Raw genomic sequence first — 26,407 nt, forward strand, 5'->3', positions numbered from 1 at the left:
CTCCATAATGTTCCTCAGAGTGTATTGTTAAACTATTGTTGCCTTTCTTACCTTATGTGCACAGAGGACTGGCTTCTTGTGGGAACGAAACCAGGTCATCTACTCCTCTACAGAATTAAAAAGGATGCAGGTGAACGAGACTATGAGATGTCTGTGTGTGAAGGTTTTAGTTTGTGTGTACAGCATGTGTAAGGGGTAGAGGGTTACAATAAAAAGTCCTGTCCCGTTTTGTGTGAAGGATATGGATGAAATAGTTCAACCTATCCTCCCTCCCTTTCCCATAGGTACTAACAGGTTTGAAGTGACACTTGAGAAATCCAATAAGAACTTCTCAAAGAAGATTCAGCAGGTACACAGGTTGAATGAAGATGACACCTTTTCATGTTGCTTGCAAGTATATGACATAAATGTAAAGTAAAGAATTGACAGATTAACCAGTCTGATGCTCCATTATCCATTATCACCTCATCTTGTCTCCTTTTTTCCACAGCTTTTTGTGGTGTCACAGTACAAGATCCTCGTCAGTCTCCTAGGTAAAACCAATTTCCTTAAAGAACAAGGTTGTTGTTGTTGATGTGAGCTTTAGGATGCCACCAAAACATCCCATTTCAAAAACAGTTTTTTCCCCTCTGCTATAAGGACTCAACACCTGACTCACTGCACTAACCCTGCCAGATGTACTGCACTTTATAAGTTGTACATATTGATTATGTTTTTGTCTTGTGGTTATGTGTGTACATTGTCCATTGTGATAGTTGTGTGTAATGTGTGTATGTTTGATGTAATTGACACTGCTGTATTGAGCTTTTTTCCATCTGTACCGACAACAAATTCCACCGACCTAGGTCGTGTGGTCTTTTAAACGATTCATTCATTCATTCATTCATCAGTATATAGTATGTGCTATTCCTCTTTTTTTCCTACAGAAAACAACATCCATGTCCATGACCTCCTGACCTTCCAGCAGATCACTGTGCTGTCAAAGGCCAGAGGGGCGACTCTCTTTGCTTGTGACCTGCAGGTGAGTAGTAGTAGAGAGTAGTCGCTGTGATCGCTTTGCAACAGGGTTCCCGCGCTGGCCTTAAAAAGCCTTAAAGTCTAAATTCCAGCAATCCAATTTACAAGGCCTAAAAAGGTCCCAAATTTCAGTTATTCGCTCTAAAAATGAGGTGCTAGGTCTTTAAAAAGAGATCCTGCAAGGAAATCAGTCCGACCACATCTATTTACGTGGAAATTAATCAAGTTGGAACCCCAAAAAATGCCAATTTGCTTCCTTTTTTGTCTGTATGGCAGTGAAATCCCTAATTTCATCACCTCGAGGATGACAAAAAGCTATCATATGGTGGCGCGAATAGGTCTAAAATGATATTCAAAGAGGTCTAAAAAAGTAAAGTCTGAAATGGCCTTAAATTCGACTTGTTGAAACTTGTAGGAACCCTGTGCAAGTTGTTTCGGTGCAAAAACAAGTCTTTTGTATCTCACTCTGTTTCCCCTCTCCTCTCTTCAGCAGTCCAGCTCAGGAGATGCCACGTTGCGAATGTGTGTTGCAGTGAAGAAGAAACTTCAAATGTACTACTGGAAGGACAGAGAGTTCCATGAGTTACAGGTGAACGTGGAAGATAAGATGGGGCAGACAGATAAGGGCGTAATAAAGGGAAATGCAACCCTCATATGTATAGAAATAGTTTCAGCCAAAACCCTGAATGTTATTTTTTTGTTTGTCTGACAGGGAGACTTCGCTGCACCTGATATTCCCAAGTCCATGGCCTGGTGCGAGAACTCCATCTGTGTGGGCTTCAAGAGAGACTATTACCTGATCCGGGTAAGTCTGTCTGTGTCTGCGTCTGCGTCTGTGTGTCTGTCATGTGTTTTTGTAGAGGTATACCCCCCCCCTCCCCGTTTGTTAACTCTGTGTTCTATGTGCTCATGTTATCTGTTGCTTGTTGTTTTGTGTTTTTTCAGTTTCTCCCATATTGTCAGCGTGTTTGAGCCTCGGAAAATATTATTATTATTATTACCTGAGGAGAGGAGTCTTTGTTATCGTTACCCACCGTATCCTCAGACTGTCTTCTGTCTTCTGGTCTTCCAGATGGACAGCCGCGGCTCCATAAAGGAGCTCTTCCCCACTGGGAAGCAGTTGGAACCTCTGGTTGCCCCACTGGCTGATGGGAAGGTGGCAGTTGGTCAGGATGACCTCACAGTGGTGCTGAACGAGGAGGGTATCTGCACCCAGAAGTGTGCCCTGAACTGGACAGACATCCCCATCGCCATGGGTACGTAGAAGATTGTCTTCATTTATAATCATGTTCAAGCTATGTAAAAAAATGTGTTCACATGGCTTCTTCACAAGATTTTGCTCAGTGTCCTTCTTGTCTTGTAATAATAATAATAATAATAATAATAATGCATTTTATTTGTATTGCACTTTTCATTCAAAAGAATCTCAGAGTGCTAGAGAGAGAAAAAAACAACAACAACAACCGTAAAAAAGTTAAAAAAAAAACAACCTAAAAACAAACAAAGTTAAAAACATAGTGAAAAGCAAACAAAATAAATCACAAGAATGAACACTACACATGAAGAAATCAGTAGGCAGTATGAGCATTCAGACATAGCCTGTGACTCATTGTTCTGCTCATTAAGGGTTTTGAACTCGATAACGAACTCTCCACTTGCTCTCTTTTTTCCTTCTTCCCTTGTCATAAGTTTGATGACATTACCAGGGTACCCGCGGTGTCTTGAAAAGTATTAAAAGTTGATAAATACATTTTGGGAAAATGAAGACCCTTAATAAGTATTAAAAAGTCTTATCACGATTTTAGGAGGTCTTGAATTTCGTAGCTATTTGTCCAAAGAGTTTGAGTCCTAAAAACTTTTAGTAAAAGTTCGTGAATGTATTAATTTTATTAAAAAACAAAGATGAACCGGAAATTCTGTTGTATGATAGTGGTCTAGTACCGTATTTTCCGCCCTATAAGGCGCACTTAAAAGTCCCAAAAAAAAAAAAAAAACGACAGTGCGCCTTATAACCCGGTGCGCCTTATAACCCGGTGCGCCTTATATATGGATCAAAATGTAAAAATTACATGACCAATATTTTTTTTTTTATAATAATACAATGTTTCAGTACGACTGGTAAACTACAAAGCCGCACCGCTTGCAGCATTACGGTAATCAGTAAACGACGGCCGCCATCTTGGAATCTCCGCGAATGCTATGCTTGTGGTGGGTTAACATAATTCACCCCCGGAACTAATAGTTGGGAGTATTGTTCCGTACGGAGGGTTAAGTGGGTGGTACTGAGTTTTAGTTCCTGTTTTAAGTGTGTGATAACAACTGGTTCATGTCTGTCAATAAACGTCTAGCTGTTAAGACTAAACAGAGTTTCCGAGGGAACAAAGTGAGATTCTTGGTGCTTTCAACTTGAAGTTTTAAAGTACCCACTCGATATAATAAACAACAGTTTAACGATCACTAAACACTTATCATTTGTGTATTGGATTCATTATTCTCGTTTGCCGGAGGCTACCGGTAAGGGAGGGTTGATTTGTAAACATACTTTCGTTTTAGCTCGTGTTCAAAAGCAAGAACTGTGTGTTCATCTAGTTATGTGTAGTTATGTGTTTTTAGCATGTCGATGTTCTCCCAGTATGTTGTCATGTTATTAAAATACAGTTTACACCTTCGTAGCGATGTGTTTTGTTAGCTGTTAGCCGCTAGCAGCGTTTGAGATGAACCAACATTCAAATACGCCTGTCGTGTTCAATCTTTCTCTGATTTGAATGTATGACACATCATTTGAAAGCTTACAATCTGTAGTTTAAGCATGTGTAAAAACTGAAAAAGTACGTTGCACATTTCACCAGGAGCTGTCACATATTGGTTGTTGGTTATAATTGTATAGCCTATTGGTTGTTTTCTGGTGTTGTTTTGCTCTGTTTGTAGTCTACTTGATGTATTTTTATCAGCTGTTAAATCACCACAGCGGTTAATCCACTAATAGAGATAATAGCAGATTGAAAATGCTTGTAGCTAACTACTCTATATCTCGTGGTTGCAGCTATTGCGAATTGCTATTCACGCGAGTCAGCTGTGAATCACCGCAGGTCCTTGACGCTTGTTGCAAAAATGGATGACGAACGGCTGATACTTGAGGTGGAAAAATATATATTTTTGACAGTGGAGCAGGTAGAACGTTGATGGTGACAACGCTCAGGTGGAGCTTGGACAACGGGAAGTTGACACAACACCGATGGAGAGGTGACGCAACGCAGTAGGTGGAGCTTGGGCGTAACGCAACCCCAGTCAAACGTTTGACTGCAGTATCTATTCTATGCGCCTTATAAGCCGGTGCGCCTTATAAGCCGGTGCGCCTTGTATATGAAAACATTTCTAAAATAGGCCATTCATTGAAGGTGCGCCTTATACTCCGGTGCGCCTTATAGGGCGGAAAATACGGTAGTCTATTGCAAACTAAACCTGTTAAGTTAAAGGTGTCACTGATGTAAACGGTTACAGCTCGAAGTGGCAGTGAGGTCTGGAAAACTATTGACAAGGTCTTTAAAAAGTCTTAGAAAGGTATTGAAATTAACCTCAAGATTCCTGTTTATACCTTGATTACGTTTCCGCTGTAAGAACACATGGTATATGCAGGGTATTATCAGTTTGACTAGGAAACTGGAGCGGAAGATATGCTAATGTGGGTGTAGCCTTTTCTCCATGACTTAATAATGACCACAGGACATGTCCGGTTTTCGAATGAACTTGAGGACACAAGAAAAAAACTTTGTTGTTGAAGGGCTCTTTTTTTTCCTAGGGCATTGAGATGCAGAAACAACCGTATAAAAATGGGAAATGAAGCCATCTTGAAGCTGTACAGTTTCAAACAGTTTTCAATTTCCTCGTTTTGACTGAGTCTTTTCGGCATGAGTAATGGCAGTGAGAACTGGCCAGCGGCAGCACCGATACCCCCATACTTCCTGGTCATCAATCTGCATGACTGGCTTATTAAGGCTGCCTGGGATCTTCCCCTGGGCAGAGTCTGTCCCCCGTCCAGATTCTCATCCCAAGCTTATCTGTGGAGCCAGCTCCAGCAGGATTTCCTGCCCCACTAGCCTAAAAGTCTCCCAATATCCCCACATAAGCAAGCGTCATTTGGACTCCCTCTAAAATGTATACTCACTGACATAAGACGGTTGGATCCCAAGGTTGTTGGGCCTTGTTTTGTGCAGGGTTCCCGTGCTGGTCTTAAAAAGCCTTAAAGTCTCAAATCTAGCAATCCAATTTACAAGGCCTAAAAAGGTCTTACATTTCAGTTATTTGGTCTAAAAATGAGGTGCTAGGTCTTAAAGAGATCTTGCAAGGAAATCAGTCATGTATGGCAGTGAAATCCCTAATTTCATCACTAAAAAAAGGTCTAAAAAGGTCTTAAATTTGACTTGTTGAAACTTGTAGGATCCCTGTTCTGTGGTCCTCTGTGGCTCTGTTTGTAGAGGCCGTTGTAAAGCGCTTTGGATAAAGGCGCTATATAAGTGCAGTCCATTTACCATTTACCATAAACGGCATATATTTTGTAACTAACACTAGATGTGGACTTCCCTCTTCTGTTATGTCCAGAGCACCAGCCTCCCTACATCATCGCTGTCCTTCCCCGGTACGTGGAGATCCGCACGTTTGAGCCCCGGCTGCTGGTCCAGAGCGTGGAGCTGCAGAGGCCTCGCTTCATCACGTCAGCAGGGTGAGAGAACCTTGTCCTTGTCCTTGTCCTTGTCACCCCTCAACAAACAGGGTTCCACAGTAACGCTTGCCCGCTTGCCCGGAGCAAGTTAAACATTCGCCGGGTTTATTTGCGCAAGCCCGACGACGCTGCTGGATCCTGGATCTGTTTACCTGTGTGCAGGAAGAACAACAGACGGCGCAGGCGCCAGACCAGACTAGATGATCGCGGAGTGAAGATATTATCAAAGCGTACGGGACTGTCGATCACCCGTCGCATCGCCTACGCTTTGATAATATCTTCACTACGCGATCATCTAGTCTGGTCTGGCGCCTGCGCCGTCTGTTGTTCTTCCTGCATCCAGGTAAACATATCCAGGATCCAGCAGCGTCGTCGGGCTCGCGCAAACAAACCTGGCATTTACATTTGCCCCGGGCAAGCGTTACTGTCGAACCCTGACATACCAGTCTCCTTTCTGGGTCGGCAGGTCTCATTCTAAACCAGTTTTGCGTTGTGTTATCCTGAATCCATCCATCTCTTCAAACAGAACAACACACCTGTCGTCATGTAAAACAAACGCTCCACTGTTCTTCCTCTCCCTGTGTCCCAGGCCCAATATCGTGTACGTCGCCAGCAACCATTTTGTGTGGCGCCTGGTCCCCGTGTCCATCGCGAGCCAGATCAGACAACTTCTGCAGGACAAGCAGTTTGAACTGGCCCTGCAGCTGGCGGTGAGGAATACCATCACTAACTAATACCATCACTAACTCCAGAGCTGCAGAGGAGGGTTACAGTTAATATCATTATTCGGTTGTTAAGTCTGACGTCATGTGTGACGTTTAGCAATTTCCAGGTCCAAATAAAAAATTCCCCGCACCAGAGTACCAGTGTACTAAAGCGGTAGAATGACAGTTCAATCGTTTTTTAGACTGGGATCTATTCATACAACAAGGGACACAGCACTTTCCTTTTTTCCCATATTGTCAGCGTCTTTGAGCCTCGGAAAAGCACTATACAAATATAATGAATTATTATTATTACTGAGGCATTTCGAAGAGAGCGCCTCAGCCAACGTTGAACCCGGAAGCACGTCACGACTTAACAACCCAATTATATTATTATAATTATGGCTCCGTAGATAAGCTTGGGATGAGAATCTTGATGGGGGATAGACTCTGCCCAGGGGAAGATCCCAGGCCCTTAATTATATTATTATATTATTATCATTTTATTTAAGTTAAGTTAAGAGAGAACAGGACATTCATTGTTGTCTTGATTTGGTATCCCTGCATTTGAGCACTGTTAATTAGCTATCTCTAATCTCTGCTTGCTGAGTTTAGTTTTTTTTTTTAAGAATTTAAAATCAGGCGTTCAGGTGGTTCAGTTCCCAAGAGGCGTTTTCAGAGGGCTACGACAAGTCTGTCATTATTTGTAATGGTACGACCCACGCTATACCCACCCCCCCCTCTCCCTCTCCCCACCCCCCCTCTCCCTCTCCCCCCCCCTCCCCTCTCCCCACCCCCCCGTCTCCCCCAGAAGATGAAGGACGATGCTGACGGTGATAAGAGGCAGCAGATTCACCACATTCAGAACCTATACGCTTTCAACCTCTTCTGCCAGAAGAGATTCGACGACTCCATGCAGGTGTTCGCCAAGCTCGGCACAGGTGAGGTTTGACCCATTTACCTACCGTGGTCGTCTATCTACAGTACAAGTTAGAGTTGGAGGCTATAGTGAGTGACCTTCTTTCGTCCCACAGATCCCACCCATGTTATCGGGCTGTACCCTGACCTGCTCCCCTCAGACTACCGCAAGCAGCTGCACTACCCCAACCCCCTGCCCACGCTGTCTGGAGCGGAACTGGAGAAGGCGCACCTGGCTCTCATTGACTACCTGACACAGGTAGGTGTTTGTGGTATTACTAACAGGGTTGAAATCCTTGAAAGTTTGTGAATTTGAGAAAAAAAAATCAAGGTCTTAAACGTTTTTGAAAATAGACATGGGTCATTGAAAGTGCTTGAATTCCCCTCTCTCTCTCTCTCTCTCTCTCTCTCTCTCTCTCTCTCTCTCTCTCTCTCTCTCTCTCTCTCTCTCTCTCAATTTTTTTTAATATATATATATTAAACCATTGTGGGAGTTGTAACAATGAGACGACAGACGTAGGTTGGAGTCGAGGTTGTTTACTTCTCCTCACTTTCAGATACATGCAAAACATACACTCAGTGACAACAATACTAGCATAACCCGGAACCGGAAACCATTGCCCCTTTAACCCCCACTCTTAAAGGTACAAGCTCTCCTTGGTGAATGTCTCTCCTATTGACTTAATGTGAATCACCACACCATTACATTTTTTTTTATTATAGTAGATAAGTCACATTGCTTCACTTAACACAGTAACTTTACACATATTTCACGATATATTGTTTTTCTGTGCTGTGGTAGAGAAGGCAAGAGACCATCTAGTGTTCAAGCCTCTACATTCAAAAGCCTCTCTTTTTAATTGTTGTCTGTGAGTGGATAGTTCCTATTATATAAATTCTCATCTATATCTGTCTCAAACTATGCTGTGTTGGGTCCTTGAATTTGAGGAAATTGAGTCTTGAAAGTCCTTGAAAAGTGCTTGAATGTGATGTTTCAGAAGGTGTGGGAACTCTGCACTAAGCTAAACTGTTTTATATAGGTGTGTGCTGTACTTACTCATTATTTACGTGCGGTTATTGATTAGCTGGGCATTAGTATAGCTAAAGCAACACTGGCTCCCCGCTGGTGGAATGAGCTTCCCACGGCTGTCAGAACTGCAGAGTCACTACCCATCTTCCGTCGTAGACGGCATCCACTGCCCCCCAGCACTGCGTCTCCTGAAGACACCCGCTTTTCCCCTCTACTGTGTCCCCTAAAAACTTCTATTTGCCCACCTTGTACTGTTTCTCTGTTTCTCCAGGGTAAATTTTTTTTTTTTTAAAAGAGGTTAGGTTAAGAAGAAGGTGATAGAAGAAGGTTTTTCCTTCTATCAATGGCCCCGGGCCTGAGCTGGATTACTCTTCCTGCTACGACTGGTGGATTGATGATTCACTTGCTTAGTCAAATGTATTGATTGTAAGTCGCTTTGGAATAAGGCGTGTGCTAAATGCCTAAAATGTAAAATGTTAGTTCAACGTGTCCTTCACAGAAACGCAGCACCCTGGTAAAGCAGCTCAACGACTCAGACCCCTCCACCACCTCCCCCCTCATGGAGGGCACGCCCACCATCAAGAGCCGCAAGAAACTGCTGCAGATCATCGACACTACCCTGCTGAAATGCTACTTGCATGTAGGTGGTTTTGTGACTGTATATATCCCCTCACCGTGTCACTGTGCATGTACAGTATACACATGAACATGAAGGGTTTTCACATTTGTGTTTTTTCTCTCTCGCTCCTTCTCTTTTTTTTCTTCTTTTTATTTATGAAAATGTTCACCTTAAGACAAAAAAAGGAAACAAAAAAAAGGAAAGTTAATAACACAATAATATTAAAAAGAACACAAAAATAGGAAACAAACAAATATGTGATCAAATCAAAACAGAATTTTGAGTTTTGAGAAAAACGGAATAAACTGAACCAAAGCTTGAATATATGATAAGGCAAAAACATAATTTTCCTCAAAAGTGACGTAAGACATTATTTTAAGAAGGTGACGATATTGTACAATGGTCATGACCAATCAGATACATTGGCTAAATAAATACAAAATGTTTCCCAAAATGTTTCTCCCAGTTCTTTTTGAAGCCTTATAGCAGGGTTCGACAGTAATGCTTGCCCGGAGCAAGTAAAAAATTCGCTGGAATCGTGGAGTGGATCGTGGAGTGAAGATATTATCAAAGGGTGCGCGATGCGACGGGTGATCGACAGGCGCTTACACTTTGATAATATCTTCACTCCGCGATCATCTAGTCTGGTCTGGCGCCTGCGCCGTCTGCTGTTCTTCCTGCACTTCCTGCACACGCAAGCGGGCAAGCGTTACTGTCGAACCCTGCTTATAGTGTGAGTCATTTGTTCTGAATGATGCAGTTGGTTAACAATCCCACTCCTTCTCTAACAATCCCACTCCTTCTCTTTGAAGACCAACGTGGCGCTGGTGTCTCCTCTCCTGCGTCTGGAGAACAACCACTGCCACATAGAGGAGAGCGAGTACGTCCTGAAGAAGGCCCACAAGTACAGCGAGCTGATCATCCTGTATGAGAAGAAGGGCCTGCACCAGAAAGGTAGGCCGACTAGCCTAGACATGAGAAGAAGGGCCTGCACCAGAAAGGTACACCGACTAGCCTAGACATGAGAAGAAGGGCCTGCACCAGAAAGGTACACAGACTAGCCTAGACATGAGAAGAAGGGCCTGCACCAGAAAGGTACACAGACTAGCCTAGACATGAGAAGAAGGGCCTGCACCAGAAAGGTACACCGACTAGCCTAGACATGAGAAGAAGGGCCTGCACCAGAAAGGTAGGCCGACTAGCCTAGACATGAGAAGAAGGGCCTGCACCAGAAAGGTACACAGACTAGCCTAGACATGAGAAGAAGGGCCTGCACCAGAAAGGTAGGCCGACTAACCAAGACATGAGAAGAAGGGCCTGCACCAGAAAGGTAGGCCGACTAGCCTAATAATAATAATAATAATTCATTACATTTATATAGCGCTTTTCCGAGGCTCAAAGACGCTATGGGAGACAATATGGGAGAAACGGAAAACACAGAAACAACAAGCAACAGATAACATGGGCACATAGAACACAGAGTTAACGAACGGGGAGTGGGGGGGGGTGGCAGGGTTGGGGGAGATGGCATGGGGTAGGGGAGGCTGTATGCATGTCAGGGGGGGAGGGGGGGTGGCAGGGTTAGGGGAGATGGCTAGAGGTAGGGGAGGCTGTAAGCATGGGAGAACAGAGGTTTTGAGGTGGGATTTAAAGGTGAGGAGTGAGGGTGAGTCTGAGTGGTTGAGGGAGAGAGTTCCAGAGGCGGGGTGCAGCTCGTGAAAAGGCACGGTGACCGAAGCCTTTGAGTTTTGACAACATTCTCATTGTGTCAAAATGAGCATGTGACTCTGCGATAGTCGCCGACGCCTAGAACAGGGTTCCTACAAGTTTCAACAAGTCACATTTAAGACCTTTTTTAATACCTTTTAAAGACCTATTTGGGTAGAGTTTTAGACCTATTCGCGACACCATATGATAGCTTTTTGTCATCCTCAAGGTGATGAAATTAGGGATTTCACTGCCATACAGACAAAAAAGGAAGCGAATTGGCTTTTTTTTTTGCTTCCAGCTTGATTAATTTCTGCGTAAATAGATGTGGTCGGACTGATTTCCTTGCAGGATCTCATTTTTAAAGACCTAGCACCTAATTTTTAGGCCGAATAACTGAAATGTAAGACCTTTTTAGCCCTTATAAAGGATTTGCTGGATTTTAGATTTTAAGGCTTTTTAAGGCCAGCGCGGGAACCCTGATAGAATGTTCTGTGTTCCTCAGTCATCTGTTTTGCGTGTGCTGGGACAGAGATGTTCTCGATGGTTTGTGTGATGCTGAGTGAGGGATTCCTCACAGATCGTGTCTGAATGGTCCCCATTCTCTCTGACATGTGGTTGACTGCCCTTGTCACCTCCCCAGATCATAGCTGTCTTAACGATATTTAGATAGTGATGCTATTTTGTGGTGGGTTCTGGCCTGCGCTCGTTCACTGCATGTGTTTCTAATCAGTCTGCCACAAGCTGTTCTAGTGATGTAATGTAAGTGTCTCTCTCTCTTTCTTGCTCTTGTTTTCCTCTCTCTCCCTCTCTTTTCTCTATCTACCCACTCAAAACCAACCAGCTGATCTGGTTTGCCAATTACATTTTCATGCTGTGTTCAAGTTTGTTACATTTCTGTGGAAACAGCAGTTGCAAAAAAAACACTTCTTGAGTATGACACATGATCTGTCTCTCCTCCCTCTCCCTCTCCCTCTCTCCCTCTCCCTCTCTCTCTCTCCCTCCCTCTCCCTCTCTCTCCCTCTCTCTCTCCCTCCCTCTCCCTCTCTCTCTCCCTCCCTCTCCCTCTCTCTCTCCCTCTCTCTCTCTCTCTCTCCCCCTCCCTCCCTACAGCGCTCCAGGTGTTGTTGGACCAGTCGACTAAGGCTAACTCTCCTCTGAAGGGCCATGAGAGAACAGTACAGTACCTCCAGAGGCTGGGTGAGCTGCTAACACCTGCCACACCTCTCAACACAACACATACTGACAAATCGTGACGTTAGAATTATAAGGTTCTATCTCCATTTTTGGTCAAAATTTAGTTTTTTACATAATCTGATCCATTAGGTGTTTATTAATGCCTGTGTGGTGTTATTTTTAAAATGTTCAAATGTTTGAGTTAGTAATTCATGAAATACAAAGGTACAAGACAGAATGGAATGTAAAAACTTTGACGCTCAATATCTCTGAACTACCCTAAACGGAGAACCTTATAATTCTAAGCTCACAACATACTGATAAATGGTAAATGGACTGCACTTATATAGCGCCTTTTTTGCTACTCCAAAGCTGCTCCAAAGCGCTCGACAACGGTCTCTCATTCACCCATTCACACACACATTCACACACCAATGGCGGCAAGCTGCCATGTAAGGCGCCGGCCGGCCCGGACACTGGGAGCAATTTGGGGTTCAGTGTCTTGCCCAAGGACACTTCGACATGTGGCCAGCCAACCGGGGCTCGAACCACCGATCTGCCAACCTTGTGATCATTAGACGGCGACTCTACCTCCTGCGCCACAGCCGCCACCCTTGATCTGTGGCTCCTATACCTGCATCTCATCATCTACCCCCCCTCCACACTGTTCTACCTGTGCTGTGAGTGACGGTCGAACCCCTTTCAATGTCTCCTCAGGGCTGGAGAATCTGGGGATCATCTTTGAGTTCTCTCCCTGGGTGCTGAAGATCTGCCCGGAGGACGGTCTGAAGGTGAGCGTGTGTGGTACTGACTTTTATAGCCGCCTTATTCCCAAAGCGCTTTACAACGGCCTCTCATTCACCCATTCACACACCAATGGCGGCAAGCTACCATGCAAGGCGCCGGACCGTTCATTGGGAGCAATTTTTGAGGGTTCAGTGTCTTGCCCAAGGACACCTCGAAATGTGGCCAGTCGGGGAATCGATCTGCCGACCTTGCGGTCAGTAGATACCGGCTCTCCTGTGCCACAGCCGGCCCCCCCACGTGTGTAGGGGGGGTTTGAGCTGTCTCACAACGAGAAACCAGTTTGGTTACAACCAATAATTGTTTGCAGGGTTCTCACGGGTCCTTGAAATCCTTAAAAGTTTTTGAAAATAGACATGGGTCATTGAAAGTGCTTGAATTCCCCCTCGCACCATTTATTAGTTAACAGTAATACGCAGTAATAACAGTAATATAACAGATTATGATTTGTTTGTTTATTTAATCATTTATTTTGGCTCCACCAACAAAAAATTGTTCTGCAACTGAACTTCAACTGGACAGTTGCCTAGTAACCCGAACACAAACATCCGCAGGCTAGCTACTTTGTATTAACAGTCATTACATATAGTGGAGTGATACATATAGTTAAAAGTCCCAGTGCTGTTATACTGTATATCAGCACTCATGGAATGCCTCCTGTCCAATCAAATGACTTAATCGGAACTAACTGTTGTAGAAGTATCCTTAGTGAATACAATGTGGTGTGTTACCCTGTGGTGTGTTACCCTGGTGTGTTACCCTGTGGTGTGTTACCCTGTGGTGTGTTACCCTGTGGTGTGTCAACCTGTGGTGTGTCAACCTGTGGTGTGTCACCCTGTGGTGTGTCACCCTGTGGTGTGTCACCTTGTGGTGTGTCACCCTGTGGTGTGTCACCCTGTGGTGTGTTACCCTGTGGTGTGTTACCCTGTGGTGTGTTACCCTGTGGTGTGTTACCCTGTGGTGTGTTACCCTGTGGTGTGTTATCCTGTGGTGTGTTATCCTGTGGTGTGTTACCCTGTGGTGTGTTGCCCTGTGCCAGATCTTCACTGAAGACCTGACGGAGGTGGAGACGCTGCCCAGAGAGAGGGTCCTGGGCTTCCTGAAGGAGGGCTTTGAGGAGCTGGCCGTGCCCTACCTGGAGCACATCATCCATGTGTGGGAGGACACGGGCCCCGAGTTCCACAACGTCCTGATCCAGCTCTACCTGGAGAGGGTCCAGGGCCTCATGAAGCAGTACCTCAACTCCCTGCCCGAGGGTAAGGGGGCTCCGCCAAGCCCACGCTTCTGTACACAGGCTTCCTGTACACAGGGTTCCCACGGGAAAGTGTGTGAATCCTTGCAGGGCTCGACATTAACGCCGGTTTACTTGTCCGGAGCAAGTAAAACTTTCGCCCGTTTTGTTTGCGCGAGCACGACGACGCTGCTAGATCCTGGATATGTTTACCTGTGTGCAGGAAGACCAACAGACGGCGCAGGCGCCAGACCAGACTAGATGATCGTGAGTGAAGATATTATCAAAGCGTACGGGTGATCGACAGGCGAGTACACTTTGATAATATCTTCACTCACGATCATCTAGTCTGGTCTGGCGCCTGCGCCGTCTGTTGTTCTTCCTGCACACAGGTAAAAATGGATCTAGCAGCGTCGTCGTGCTCGCGCAAACAAACCCGGTGAAAGTTTTACTTGCTCCGGACAAGTAAAACGGCGTTAATGTTAAGCCCTGCCTTGAAAGTTTGTGAATTTGAGAAAAGAAAATCAAGGTCTTAAAAGTTTTTGAAAATAGACATGGGTCATTGAAAGTGCTTGAATTCCTCTCTCTCTCTCTCTCTCTCTCTCTCTCTCTCTCTCTCTCTCTCTCTCTCTAAAAAAAATCTATATACAAAAAAATGTTTTACATAATTATAGTAGATAAGTCTCTGTATTGCTTAACTTTACACATATTTCACAATATATTGTTTTGCTGTGGTAGAGAAGGCAAGAGACCATCTAGTGTTCACACATTCAAGCCTCTCTTTTTAATTGTTGTCTGTGAGCGAATAGTTCCTATTATATCAATTTTTATCTAGATCTGTCTCAAGCTATGCCGTGTTGGGTCCTTGAATTTGAGGGAATTGAGTCTTGAAAGTCCTTGAAAGGTGCTTGAATGTGATGTTTCAGAAGGTGTAGGAACCCTGTGTATGGCACATCTAGTTGGACTCACAAATGTAGATCTGTCTTAGTGACTTTCTTTCTACCTTGTCCTACCGTGTCTTCATTCATATGATCAATTCAGTTGACATCACTCCCCCTCAGTTACCTATATTTTCCACTGTTTCCTACAGCTCTTCTGCAGTGTCTTCGTTCTTCTTCTCCTCCTTCTGATAGTCTGTTCTCTTCTCCTACAGGGGTGGCAGCAGTGGCTGCTGGGAAGGAGGAAGGGGATCTGGGAGAGTTCAGGAACAAACTGCTGATTTTCCTGGAGGTTTCGAACAGCTATGAGCCGGGAAGACTCATCAGTGACTTTCCCTTCGATGGTGAGTACTAGATGGTTAGAGGACTAGATGGTTAGAGGACTAGAGGGTTAGAGGACTAGATGGTTAGAGGACTAGAGGGTTAGAGGACTAGAGGGTTAGAGGACTAGAGGGTTAGAGGGTTAGAGGACTAGAGGGTTAGAGGACTAGAGGGTTAGAGGACTAGAGGGTTAGAGGACTAGAGGGTTAGAGGACTAGATGGTTAGAGGGTTAGAGGACTAGAGGGTTAGAGGACTAGAGGGTTAGAGGACTAGATGGTTAGAGGACTAGAGGGTTAGAGGACTAGAGGACTAGAGGGTTAGAGGACTAGAGGGTTAGAGGACTAGAGGGTTAGAGGACTAGAGGGTTAGAGGACTAGAGGGTTAGAGGACTAGAGGGTTAGAGGACTAGAGGGTTAGAGGACTAGATGGTTAGAGGACTAGATGGTTAGAGGACTAGATGGTCCATACATGGGACTGCAGACAAGGATAGTGAAAAAGCGTTTATTGTATTTGTGTTGTATTCAAATTCATCATTGTTCAATCAATCTTTTTATTATCCCAATGAGGAAATTCCTTGGGTAGCCAATTACAAAATATAAAAATATCTATACATGTATACATACACAGGGTTCCCGCGCTGGTCTTAAAAAGCCTTAAAGTCTAAAATCCAGAATTCCAATTTACAAGGCCTAAAAAGGTCCCAAATTTCAGTTATTCCGTCTAAAAACAAGATGCTAGGTCTTAAAAATGACATCCTGCAAGGAAATCAGTCTGACCACATCTATTTACGCGGAAATGAATCAAGCTGGAACCCCAAAAAATGCCAATTTGCTTCCTTTTTGTCTGTATGGCAGTGAAATCCCTAATTTCATCACCTCGAGGATGCCAAAAAGCATATGGTGTCGCAAAGAGGTCTAAAAAAGATCTAAAACGGTCTTAAATTTGACTCGTTGAAACTTGTAGGAACCCTGTATACATACACTATACATTTCACACAGTTAGATCTTAGGTCCTGTATATGATTTGAATGACAACACATCATGTTAGAATTAAAAGGTTCTATCTAAATATTTGTCAAAATAGATTTTTTTTACATAATCTGATCCATTAGGTGTTTATTAATGCCTGTGTGGTGTTATTTTTTAAATGTTGAAATGTTTTAGTTAGTAATTAATAAAATACAAAGGTTCCATCTCACAAAACATAATGGAATGTAAAAACTTTGACGCTCAATATCTCTGAACTACCCTAAATGGAGACAGAACCTTATAATTCTAACGTCACGACATGACTGCGCTTGCCTCCCTGTCTCAGGTCTACTGGAGGAGCGCGCTCTGCTTCTGGGCAGGATGGGGAAACACGAACAAGCCCTCTTCATCTACGTACACGTCCTAAAAGACACCTCTATGGCTGAGCAGTGAGTAGTACTGCAGTCTCCCACGAGATCTCTCACCAACATGGACACAACTACTGGTTGACCCTCGCCCAGTTTTCATTTCAGACAGATGGTGATCATCTTTTCTGTTTGTTCCTCTCAGATACTGTCACCGGCATTATGACGAACTGACAGATGGAAACAAAGATGTGAGTAATACAATCTCATCTGTTACCCCTTTTCCACCAAGGCAGTTTGAGGGAACCAGTTCTTGGCATTTCGACAGCAAAAGAACCCGTCTCTCGGACAGGAAAACTGGTTCCAGATTGGTGCCGACACTTGACTGGTCTAGAACAAAGAACCGCTTACGTCAGGGGCTGGGGACGGGATGGGGACGAGACCAACCAAGACCAATGGATGCCAATGTGGGTTCGCAAAGCCAGGAGCAACACTTATAAAGATGCAATGTCGGGCTTCCGGTATGGCGTCAAGGCAAACGGCTGTGTAAACGAAGAGCTCCCAGACAGGTCAACTTATTCCCCTTAACTGGTTACATTTCTTTCACAAATAGTACTTAAAATTAATATGTACGGGGAAATGAACCGAAAGAAAAAAGAATCATCATCCCAGAAATCTAAGAAAAGTGACAGACAAACATCTGGAAAGGATAACGACAACGAAATGGACGAACACGAGACCGCGGACATCTTGCAAGCTAGCATCAACGTCATACATGCGGAGATAAAGGCTATCCGATCAGACGTGAAAACGGAATTAAACAACTTTCAAGATACCTTTGCCAAAGACCTGAGGGGAGATTTGGCAAGTTTTCGAGACGACATCAACCACAAACTAACTGAAATTGCCAATGACCTGAAGGACGCGGTGGGAAGAGTGGAAGAGACGGAGCAGCGGGTGGCGGATATGGAAGAGTGGAGTACCGAAGCTACAGAAGCGCTACGCCAAGCCTTAGACACTCAAGAAAAACTTCAAGCAAAATGTACAGACCTCGAAGCACGCTCCCGAAGAAACAACATACGCATTTACGGCGTCCCCGAGGGTGCTGAAGGAGACAACATGGAGGAGTTAATTGATGGGTTTATCAAGGCGGAGTTGGCCCTCACCGACATTGAACTTGGCATTCAGCGCTGCCACAGGGCGCTTGCAACCAAACCACCGCAAGGAGCTAACCCCCGATCCATTGTAATGTACTTTCTCCAATACAAAATAAAAGAGTTAGTGCTCCGCACTGCATGGAGGAAGAAAGAAGTTCACCTGGACGGGAAAAGAGTGTACTTCGACCAAGATTACCCTACGGAGACGCAAAAAAAGAGGATGGCGTACGCTCCTATCAGAAAACTACTGCTTCCAGACTCCACCACCGGCGAAACTCTGCGTATTCTACAACGACGGCCCCCTCACCTACAACAGCGCAGCAGAGGCTATGGAAGACCTGAGGAAGAGAGGGCTGATCGAGAGGGACAACGGTGATGAGGGACCCGACACCCCAGCGAACTTGGAGAGGCTGAGCAACACATCCTGGCAGACGACGAGGGGGAGAACGTCCCGAAAACGAGAAACGCATCGGGAGAGAACAAGGCAAAAGCTCCAGGAATTCCGCCGTGGCACCAGAGATATTGAATGATTTCATTCTATTGCAAAAACACTTGACATAAACGGACATCTCATCCCTGTGGTAAGACTACACAAAAAGACGATAGTAGCCTGTGATTGGTAATTGGTCACCCAGGGACGACAGAGATAATGTTTAAATGTCGCACTAAGTTTTTGATTTGTTACTAGTCAAATGTTTAACTGGGATGTTAATTCTATAACCCAAACTGTTTAAAAATAATAGACCGTTATGTCTGGGAGGTGAACAGTGTTACCCCAACGCACAAGTGCGCTGTATTGTTGTACTAGGCAACAACTATCAGACTGCACGGGAAAGGCCCTTTGTGAAACGAAGGTTTTTCCTTTCCGACTGAGGTTACTTAAAGAAAAAACCTCAACTATGGAAGTCATTTCTTTTGAATGTACTTTTTTGTTTTTCATATTTTATGTTACTGTATATAGTTATGTTTTCAGGTCTTGGGTTTACTGTGGGATTAGACTTACCGCATTTGGTATTGCATGTTTCAACAAGAATATAGGATAGTTACACTTAATGTCAACGGGTTACAAAATCCAATTAAAAGAGGAAAACTCATAGCTAAGATGAAAAGAGAAAATCAACATAGACGCAAGATAATGTGAGACGTGCCCTATATCTGATAGATAGCATGAGTAAAAGCAAATCAGAGTCTCTAACCATTAGCCTAGATGCGGAAAGGCCTTCGACTGCCATGGGAATTCTTATACCTGGTGCTACAGCGTTTTGGCTTTGATGATGCAGTTATTGGATGTCTTAAATCCTTATATTACTTACCAACTGCCCGAATTAAAATAAATTGTAGCCTATCAAAAGTAGTTAACCTCGAACGTGGCTGTCGTCAAGGATGCAATTTAAGTCCCGCCCTCTTTTCGTTATTCATAGAAGCACTTGCACAAGCCATAAGAGAAGATGTCTCCATTACAGGAATCTCAATTAAAGAAATGGAACATAAAATATCTCTGTATGCGGATGATGTACTGGTGACTCTATCCAACCCAAAATCCAGCCTACCTAAACTCATGTCATGTCTGGTGAAGTATGGCTCATACTCGGGATACAAATTAAACGTACATAAAACCCAAACTCTTTCTTTCAATTACTCACCACAGGAGAATATACGTAAAAAGTACAATTTTAAATGGAATGCAGCTTATTAAATATCTAGGGGTTAATATACCAAAGAAACTAACTAACATTTATAATGTAAACTACAACCCCCTCACGAAGGAAATTAGAACAGATTTAGACAGATGACTACCCTTAACGCTCAGTATGTATGATCGAATAGAGACTATAAAAATGAACATTCTGCCACGGTTGTTATTCTTTTTTCAATCTTTACCAGTAGAGATCCCAAAGAAACAGTTTGATGATTGGAACCGAATGATCTCTAGGTTTGTGTGGAAAGGTCAGAAACCTAGGGTGCGATTCAACACCTTACAATTACCGAAAGAAAAGGGGGGTATGTCTCTCCCTTGCCTGGAGGATTATTATAAAGCAGCCCAACTAAGATACTTGGTATGCTGGTGTAATGATTATTACAACGCAAAATGGAAAGACATAGAACTGAGTCAACTGAATGTCCCCCTTCAATCCTTACTGGGTGATACAACTTCTAAGACTGTGTACTCAGATGAATTAAGTAGTTGGACGAAGGTTGCTCTCAATATTTGGTTCAAAGAATGTAAACACTCAAAACTTGAAAAAGACAAGCTGCTAAGATGGGTGGCATATAATAGAGCTTTTAAACCAGGAAAGCTGGACCCAAGATTTAAACAATGGACCAGGAAGGGAATTACATCATATTGCCTAATTTCATCTAATGGAATGGAATGGAATGGACTTTATTTGTCATTGCTACAGTACAGGTACCAAACAACGAAATTTAGGAGGGGTGGCTCCCCTGGTGTTAGGAAAGGGGAAAAAAACACATTTTAGAAAAAGCATAGATGCATAAAATCACAAGAAGGTATATGATGATGATGAAAACCTTTATTGTCCCCAATGGTGAATTTTTGTTGTCAAACAGCTTAGTTAGGGCAGACAGAAAACATTCAATAAATACATAAATAAAACAGTGCAGGCTCAATAAGTAAAAAGTTCCAAGTTCCAAAGTTCCAGCTCCAGGTCTCCCCCACCCTGCAGGGCCTGGTTGTAGAGTCGGAGTGCAGCTGGAACAAAGGACTGTCCAAATCTTTTTGTACTTTGACGGGGGAGAACAAATCTGTGGCTGAACTTGCTCCTCATCCCCGCCAGCTCGCAGTACATCGGGTGGGAGGGATTGGATTAATACAGGCTTGAAGAGCTTTCAATATCTTATTGATAATCACAACCTAGAGAAACAAGATTTCTACAGGTATTTACAACTGAGGCATTACTTCGATAAGAATATAAAAAATAATGAGGTTTCTGAAATGAGTCTAGTCAACATTTGTATTGATGCGTATAAGGGCAACACCCACAAGAAACTGGTGTCAAGAATTTATCTGAGTATACAGTCCACCAAGAATCATGTTAGGGATAGGTGGGAGAAGGAAGCAAACCTAGTCCTAACTGAGGAAGAATGGTTGAACATATGTAAAATACAATCCACCACCTCTAGCTCTGGACAATGGAGAGAATTTTCATGGAAGAACATTATTAGGTTTTTTATTACCCCAAGAAGAAAATATTTACAGAATGATACACCGGGAGCCGGGAATTGCTGGAGAGAGTGCAACAATTCAATGGCTGATTTCTATCAAATTTTTGGGGAATGCCCAGCAATTCAATCATATTGGCTAGAGATAATTTCAGAAATAAATTTGATAATGGGAATGGAGATTGAATGTAGATTCGATATTGTATATTTGGGTAATATACCGACCACACTTAGTACTCAGGATAAGTACCTCCTTAAAATATTAATGGTAGCTAGCAAAAAAGCAATAACCAAGAAATGGTTGAATAAGAATCCTCCAACAAAAGGAGAATGGATAACAATAATACAGGGAATGTTTGAGATGGAGAGTCTCACCTTCTCCTTGAGATTATGTGTTGATAAAATGTATAGGTATTGGTCGAAATGGATATTATACAGAGGGGTGGATGCTGCCTCCTCTTCCCCAACGTAGCTCTATATGGGGGGTTTGTGTGTTATCAAACGCAAATGGTCTCTGTATGTTTTTTCTTTTTATAATTTATCACAACCAGTTTAATTTTACTTTTTTTTAAATTCTATTGTCTCAATTATTCCTTCTGTGACTGAGAGATTGGATAAGGGCACACAACGTTCCTGTACAACCTTACTGATTCCCTCTGAGGACAAGATGGACTGAGAGTGATACTGATATTCCCTGAATCTATTATGACTAATGGACAAAGTAACCTGTGACACAAAGGAAACTATTGAAGACATATGTAAGAATGCAATACCCACAATGACCTGTCTGTTTTTTTGTTCTTTGTTATTCATGTAAAAAAAAGAAAAGAAAAAAAAACTATTAAAAAATAAATAAAGATGCAATGTCATCCCCCGTTGTTGGAGACATACAGACGTATACAGTGATGTAATGACGTGGCTCTCTAGCCCGTGGAATGGTAAATGGACTGCACTTATATAGCGCCTTTTTTGCTGCTCCAAAGCGCTTTACAACGGCCTCTCATTCACCCATTCACACACACATTCACACACCAATGGCGGCAAGCTATTGCAAGCTAAGCAAGGTGCTGGCCCGCTCACTGGGAGCAATTACGGGGTTCAGTGTCTTGCCCAAACCGCTGATCTGCCAACCTTGGGATCATTAGACTCCTCTACCTCCTGCGCCACAGCCGTCCCTGCAAACCGGAAAAAGCAAACCGGTTCTCAGAAGGTTTACAAGTTGACCCAACCGGCCCAGAACTAGAACTAGGTTGCCGTTGGTGGAAAGGGGGTATATGAGAGACACATGATCAACAATACATAAACCCCCTGTATGTGTTAACCTGTAAGTGTTTTTTTGATTACGTAGGTGTACCTGTCTCTGCTGCGCATGTACCTGTCCCCCCCAGACGTGCACTGCCTTGGACCAATCAAAATGGAGCTGTGCGAGCCTCAGGCCAACCTCCACGCTGCCCTGCAGGTCCTGGAGCTGCACCACAGCAAACTCAACACAAGCAAGGTCAGGGATCAACCACACACCACACACACACACACACACACCACTCTCCCATCATTACTAATGCTGCCTATGATTTGCCATTAACGTAACTACTGAAAGGCACTGGTGAACTTGCGTTAGACCTCAATAAGTTTAAAAGCATGTGTTGAGTTCCAGCGCTCCGTTGTGGGATTCTAAGAGCATGTTTGTGTGCAACCCTGTAGATTGGAGCTCTGGTCCTCTCCCGCTGCACTCCCTCCCTTGTTGAGTTGAATGTGGCTGTGCTTTAATTCCCCCTGGCTCTGCTCCCAGAAACGGCCTTGCCAAGAAGCACATAAAGGAGAACGCCGAAGCCCACAGCAATTGAAGATGTTGTGAGACTCGCGTCTGTCTGAAGCCCGGCGGTGCCCTAGCTATGCACAAAGTGCCACTTAGAATCCTTGCCATGCAACAGATACTGTACAGGTCCTGCTCTTCTCTCCCTCCGCCCGACCCACCCCATGTGACTAACACACATTTCTTATTTTTACAAGCCTCTCTCCCAGACCCAGGGACACGCAGGAGAGGAGAATCTGGGGATGACGTTTCGGCCAAATGTTTCTGTGCATTGGGCCGTCGTTACGTTATTACCTCATTGCTGCTTTCTCTTAACAGGAATATGTTGTTTCTTTACTGCAGCTTGTTGCCTTGCAACCCCCCCCCCTGCCCCCGCCCCCCCCCTCTCCCCCCCCTGAGATCCTCCACCCTACCCGTTCCCAGAGTCAAAAGAAGGATCCGATTTCTGGTCCACTTTATCCAGGCTGATAAAACAGGAACTCTGCAGCCCCGTAATAAAGGAGTGTGCATAATCTGACTGGAGCTAGGAAACCACAGGTGGGGGGGTAAGTCATTGACTTGACATCTCTCTGTTTTCCCAGGCGATTGACCTTCTCCCAGCGAACACGCAGATCCGAGAGATCCGGGTCTTCCTGGAGAGCGTCCTGGAGGAGAAGGCTCAGAGAAAACGCTTCGACCAGGTGCTGAAGAGCCTGCTGCAAGCAGAGTTTTTACGGGTGAGTCAATGGGTACATGTCTATGTGCAGCTGTGGGTACATCTGTGTTTTTTTTTACCCCCATAGACATATGTGACAGCAGCTGGTGAAACCAGGAACAGGTTGGCAGCCGATCGAAATGTTCAGACAATGACACACTCGCTAGTCAACTAACACAGCTTGTTTTGTGAGCCTGCTAACAAGCTAAAGTACCGTATTTTCCGCACTATAAGGCGCACCGGATTATAAGGCGCACCTTCAATGAATGGCCTATTTTAGAACTGTTTTCATATACAGGGCGCACCGGATTATAAGGCGCATAGAATAGAAGATACAGACAAACGTTTGACTGGGGTTGCGTTACGCCCAAGCTCCACCTACTGCGTTGCGTCACCTCTCCATCGATGTTGTGTCAACTTCCCGTTGTCCATGCTCCACCTGAGCGTTGTCACCGTCAACGTTCTACCTGCTCCACTGTCAAAAATATATATTTTTCCACCTCAAGTATCAGCCGTTCGTCATCCATTTTTGCAACAAGCGTCAAGGACCTGCGGTGATTCACAGCTGACTCGCGTGAATAGCAATTCGCAATAGCTGCGACCACGAGATATAGAGTAGTTAGCTACAAGCATTTTCAATCTGCTATTATCTCTATTAGTGGATTAACCGCTGTGGTGATTTAACAGCTGATAAAAATACATCAAGTAGACTACAAACAGACCAAAACAAGAAAACAACCAATAGGCTATACAATTATAACCAACAACCAATATGTGACAGCTCCTGGTGAAATGTGCAACGTAATTTTCCAGTTTTTACACCTGCTTAAACTACAGATTGTAAGCTTTCAAATGATGTGTCATACATTCAAATCAGAGAAAGATTGAACACGACAGGCGTATTTGAATGTTGGTTCACCTCAAACACTGAACGGGAGAAAAGTGACTCTGAACGCAGCCACAGCTACGAACGCAGCTAACAAAACACATCGCTACGAAGGTCTAAACTGTATTTTAATAACATGACAACACGCTGAGAGAACATCGACATGCTAAAAACACATAACTACACATAACAAGATGAACACACAGTTCTTACTTTTGAACACGAGCTAAAACGAAAGTATGTTTACAAGTCAACCCTCCCTTACCGGTAGCCTCCGGCAAACGAGAATAATGAATCCAATACACAAATTATAAGTGTTTAGTGATCGTTAAACTGTTGTTTATTATATCGAGTGGGTACTTTAAAACTTCAAGTTGAAAGCACCAAGAAGGACCGCCTCGAAATTCATCGATGTTCATGTCCCGTGCTAGCGCTGTTGCCTTCATTCGAATAGTGACTGTAGAGACGCTTCTACTTGCTGCTCTCTGTTCAACAACCCACTGTTCGAGTTTGTCCTAACTGTGTCCATCTCGCTTTGTTCCCTCGGAAACTCTGTTTAGTCTTCTTTACTTGGGGTCTTTATACACACACAAGTGGTGTGGGACTGTGAGTAAGCACAGTAGCCTACCGGTGTTTACTGATTACCGTAATGCTGCAAGCGGTGCGGCTTTGTAGTTTACCAGTCGTACTGAAACATTTTGACTGAGCGCCGTGTACAACCAGTATGGATCAACCAATTAACCAATTGATCCATATATAAGGCGCTCCGCATTATAAGGCGCACTGTCGCTTAAAAATTTTTTTAAAGGCTTTTAAGTGCGCCTTATAGTGCGGAAAATACGGTAGTGTTGCAGGGTTTGACGCTTACCTTTTCCCCAGGTAGCACTGTGCTACCATGTCAAAAAATTTAGTAGCACACCAAGAATTTCAGTAGCACAATGAAAATTGCGCAATTTTCGTATGGCGACAACAAATTATCATAATCATAACATATTTAAAGAAAAGTGTTGGTATGGCTTTAAAAGCAGCATGGTCTAGCCTCCATTTACTGTTTGATTTACTTTACCTCTGAATAGGAAAGTCTTTTACGCACAGCGGAGAAAGTCAAACATTTTTACGCAACGCCAAAACGGGAGGGAACTCGGATACAACTTTAATATACAACTGAGACGGAAAATTAATATATTTTCTTGATTCGTGTTTTTTCTTCTTCTGTAAATTACATAGTTGTCGACATTTTTGTGGGTTTTGGGCTGCGACGCATTCAAGTGCTCAACGATGTTCGGTCGAGTGTCTCTCCTGTTTGTGCATCTGGTGCTGCTGAACGAGGTGACCTCGGTGGCCAGGGTGTCGAGGAAGTCGCCCCGGGGCCGCTCGTGCCTGGACCTACTGGAGGATATATATGTTTTCTTCGTCACTCTCGTCTCCAGCTGTAATGTTGACTCCACTACCCCCCTCTACCTCCTCTCTGTCTGGAACAGTGCTAACATTAGCCTTGCTAAAGTATGCCGTAATCGGATTCATTTTAACAGCGGTCTTTTTCTGACAGGATTTTCAAATGTAAATGCGCGCTTGTTGTGCTTGCGGGTCACGTGTCTGTTTTTTTTTTCTTCTGTTTTCAAAGGATTGCATTGGTTTAGATGCGCTGTAATCTTATTAACGAACATAAGATTGACTGCGCATGACAGTAGTTAAGCTTTTATTTTATTTTTATTTTATTTTTTTGGGTCGCACTGGTGCGATTGAATGTATTTCCAAGTCGCACAGAAATATATTCACTCGCAAATGCGACCAAAACAGTCGCACTGTCGAACCCTGTGTTGTAGTTAACTAGGTCAGGGGTCTTCAACCTTTTTCAACCCAAGGACCCCTTGGATGAGAGACAAACAGAACAGGGACCCCCACATGTAATATATATATAAGCCTATAATAACTTTTATATTTACTTCATTCACCTTTTATTTCACCATATTAACCTATTTACAGGGGTGCACATAACTTTTTGGGGCCAGTGCTCAGAGGAGCACCTAGGGATGCTGCTTGGTGCTCCCCGAGCTCGCGAGTCACGACCCGTCCCACAGGATGGATAAAAAAGGGATACATGGATAACTTATAGTAGCAAAACGACATTTATTCATAAATAAAGATGAACGAACAA

General features: G+C 43.8%; 1 protein-coding gene across 1 annotated transcript in view; it reads left to right on the plus strand.

Moving 5' to 3' along the window:
* vps39 (VPS39 subunit of HOPS complex) overlaps positions 1-26,407 on the plus strand; it is a gene marked incomplete at its 5' end in the record, with an annotated part of 31,655 nt that overhangs the window by 375 nt on the left and 4,873 nt on the right. The window contains 21 exons of the mRNA XM_080534935.1: positions 65-130; positions 285-349; positions 491-533; positions 927-1,021; positions 1,508-1,606; positions 1,730-1,822; positions 2,090-2,273; positions 5,617-5,737; positions 6,327-6,447; positions 7,253-7,382; positions 7,476-7,618; positions 8,889-9,029; positions 9,821-9,962; positions 11,829-11,915; positions 12,609-12,682; positions 13,735-13,951; positions 15,080-15,208; positions 16,501-16,603; positions 16,725-16,770; positions 22,205-22,354; positions 23,251-23,385. Of these exons, the coding sequence (XP_080391061.1) occupies positions 65-130; positions 285-349; positions 491-533; positions 927-1,021; positions 1,508-1,606; positions 1,730-1,822; positions 2,090-2,273; positions 5,617-5,737; positions 6,327-6,447; positions 7,253-7,382; positions 7,476-7,618; positions 8,889-9,029; positions 9,821-9,962; positions 11,829-11,915; positions 12,609-12,682; positions 13,735-13,951; positions 15,080-15,208; positions 16,501-16,603; positions 16,725-16,770; positions 22,205-22,354; positions 23,251-23,385 (2,384 nt within the window). The remainder of the gene's footprint in view (positions 1-64; positions 131-284; positions 350-490; positions 534-926; positions 1,022-1,507; positions 1,607-1,729; positions 1,823-2,089; positions 2,274-5,616; positions 5,738-6,326; positions 6,448-7,252; positions 7,383-7,475; positions 7,619-8,888; positions 9,030-9,820; positions 9,963-11,828; positions 11,916-12,608; positions 12,683-13,734; positions 13,952-15,079; positions 15,209-16,500; positions 16,604-16,724; positions 16,771-22,204; positions 22,355-23,250; positions 23,386-26,407) is intronic.

This window comes from Nansenia antarctica, assembly GCF_963989245.1.
Source record: "Nansenia antarctica genome assembly, chromosome: 1".
In the NCBI taxonomy this organism is placed as follows: Eukaryota; Metazoa; Chordata; class Actinopteri; order Argentiniformes; family Microstomatidae; genus Nansenia; species Nansenia antarctica.